The 2,286-nt window shown below is 46.9% G+C and overlaps 1 protein-coding gene across 1 annotated transcript; it reads right to left on the bottom strand.

Moving 5' to 3' along the window:
* Positions 1–481: 481 nt before the first annotated feature.
* On the bottom strand, positions 482–2,065 carry LOC127210602 (growth-regulated alpha protein-like). The gene is made up of 4 exons (XM_051170298.1): positions 1,869–2,065; positions 1,657–1,780; positions 1,471–1,554; positions 482–857 (listed from the first exon to the last, which is right to left on the bottom strand). The coding sequence occupies exons 1-4, from the start codon at positions 1,948–1,950 to the stop codon at positions 842–844; spliced, it is 306 nt and encodes a 101-aa protein (XP_051026255.1). The 5' UTR covers positions 1,951–2,065; the 3' UTR covers positions 482–841.
* Between the last annotated feature and the right edge of the window lie 221 nt (positions 2,066–2,286).

Genomic DNA, 2,286 nt, shown 5'->3' with positions numbered 1-2,286 from the left:
TCAAAATTAAAGGGCATTAAAGAAAAAGGAGCTACTTTGAATGGGAAATTGGTGAGTGTAGAAAATAGCAATGTTTTATATAAAGCTAGAATCATCAAGAATGTTGGGGGAGGGTAGAGTGTGTTTCTCAGGAGTACCAACTCTTTCTCCTCAAGTAAGGAAAAGTCCGAAGAAATGCCAACCAGCACATGTACGAGATTAACTATAAACCATGATGTCAAGAAGAATGAAACAAAAACACCCATGTTATCTTTTGATAAAACTTTTATCTTTATTTCATTTGTAACAGTCCTTTGTACTTCTTCTGTCCAGAGACAAGGAGAAACATTGGTTAAAGGACATAAAAGGGCACTATGCCCTACAAAGTAGACATAAAATGTCCAAGGGACGCTTCAACACGTCAGTGTTGACCATATAATAAGAAAGATGTCTGTTAATAAATACTGGCATTCTTTTCAAAGCACACAACCATAGACTACCATACATTTCCTTACCCTAACACAAAACATGATCATATACTCTCAGCTCTCAGCTCGCCTTTCCCACCCCACGCCCTTCTATCACGGTAATTGACAATGGTCTCCCAATAAATATTAGTTTAATGAGCTATTTTAAATCTACCATCTTTAAACTGAACAGTCAGAACTCAACTACCATTGATGAAACACATCCACATCGTTAAATATTAATTTAAGAAAAAAAAGCACATGCTTTGTGAAATAAATAAATACATAAATAAATACGACCCTCACAAGAAATTGTAAAATGTGTTGAGCTAGTGTTGTCAGACGCCAGCATTCACCAGATGGTCGCCATCAGAGCAATCTTACTTCTTTTTCAGTCACTTGGAGATGCCCCTGTAGTGGGGGGAAAAGCCAGTGTTACAGGTAGTCATCAAAGCCATTCTTGTCTTACCCCAGTCCCTGAGGCTCTAGGTAGCATCTCTGCGTATCTACCCTTGAAACCAGAGTTCTGTACAGCTGACAACTTGGCTTCTTATGGACTCAACAATTTGGGTTTAAAAAAAAAAATAGATCACCGTGGGTTAATTTGCAAGTGTGACTTTTCTCCTCTCACACTCACAAGCCTCTCCCACTTAGCTTTGACTCGAGAAATTATGCCACATTCACAGAGAAATTAGCCGCGAACTCAGGGAACTCTCACTGCCAAAACGCCCCCTTCTCTGTCAAGAAGGCTCACAATCAAACTGTGCCAAGGAGCCCGTTTTCAAGGCCCTTAGGGGATTTTTATAGGTCACCTGCTACTTTATCTTTTAGGGACACACATTGCCACCATCCATTTGTATAGGGATTTTGAGTGTGGTGATGGCCAAGCTGGACACAATTCTCTAGCATCAGCACCAATTAACGGTCTCAAGTTAAGGTCAGTTATCAAAGTAACAACCAAAACTTTCCGACCTTCACCACTAGGACCCGGGCTGACTCTAGAACAAACACAAGCACAACTCACTTCTTTAGCATCTTTTGGACAACCTTCCGAACCATGGGGGCTTCCGGGTCAAGGCAAGCTTCCCGACCATTCTTGAGAGTGGCTCTGCAGAGAGAAGGATGGAATCACATGAGGAAATCCCGCTAGGATGATGAGTATGTGGGCAGGCGGAGAGTTTGGGCAGAAGTTGCGCAGGAAGACACTCACATGACTTCGGTTTGGGTGCAGTGGGGTCCTGGGGGCGTCACTTTCAAGCTCTGGATGTTCTTGAGGTGAATCCCTGCCACAGTCTGCAGGCACTGACAGCGCAGCTCGCTGGCGACCGGAGCCCCTGTGGGAGAAAATGCTGGGTCAACTGGACTGTGGGCGGCTGCGCCCATCGGAGGGTCCCTCCCTAGAACAGCAGCGGCGAGTCCTACCTGTGGCCTGAGGGCTGGTGGCCAGCAGCAGCAGCAGCAGCAGCAGTGCTGCACGGAGAAGCGGGCTGGTGGCTGAGGCCATAGTGCTGGGTTGGAGTGCGGCTGGTGTCTGGAGTGCTGGAGCTGGTTGGAGGCTTTGAGGTGCGATCTGGAGCTCTAAGGCTTTAACCAGCCCCTTTTATGCGAGAAAAAGGCAGCTCCAGGCCAGGGAAATTCCCGGAGCTCAGGGTGTTTCCCCACAACCGGAAAGGACATCGCTCCTCCCCCCCCCCGCCACCCCCACCCCCACCCCTTGTTCCACTCCCAAGGATTAGACTCTGGGATTTTTGCTTTTTGTCCCAAGTCTCAAAAGGGGAGGGAGTGATGGGCTTTGCAGGAGAAGTGACAGCTCACAGGGAGTAGTGAGACTCCTGGGACC

The sequence above is a fragment of the Acomys russatus genome, chromosome 28 (assembly GCF_903995435.1).
Source record: "Acomys russatus chromosome 28, mAcoRus1.1, whole genome shotgun sequence".
NCBI lineage: Eukaryota > Metazoa > Chordata > Mammalia > Rodentia > Muridae > Acomys > Acomys russatus.
This window is presented reverse-complemented; position numbering and strand designations above follow the sequence as displayed.

Bases quoted from the DNA above. Each gene is read 5' to 3' on its own strand.
- LOC127210602 (XM_051170298.1), bottom strand. From the start codon at position 1,950: ATGGCCTCAGCCACCAGCCCGCTTCTCCGTGCAGCACTGCTGCTGCTG. The intron at 1,781-1,868 runs GTAGGACTCGCC...TTTCTCCCACAG, and splicing joins CACCAGCCCTCAGGCCACAG to GGGCTCCGGTCGCCAGCGAG. The intron at 1,555-1,656 runs GTGAGTGTCTTC...TTCTCTCTGCAG, and splicing joins TGCACCCAAACCGAAGTCAT to AGCCACTCTCAAGAATGGTC.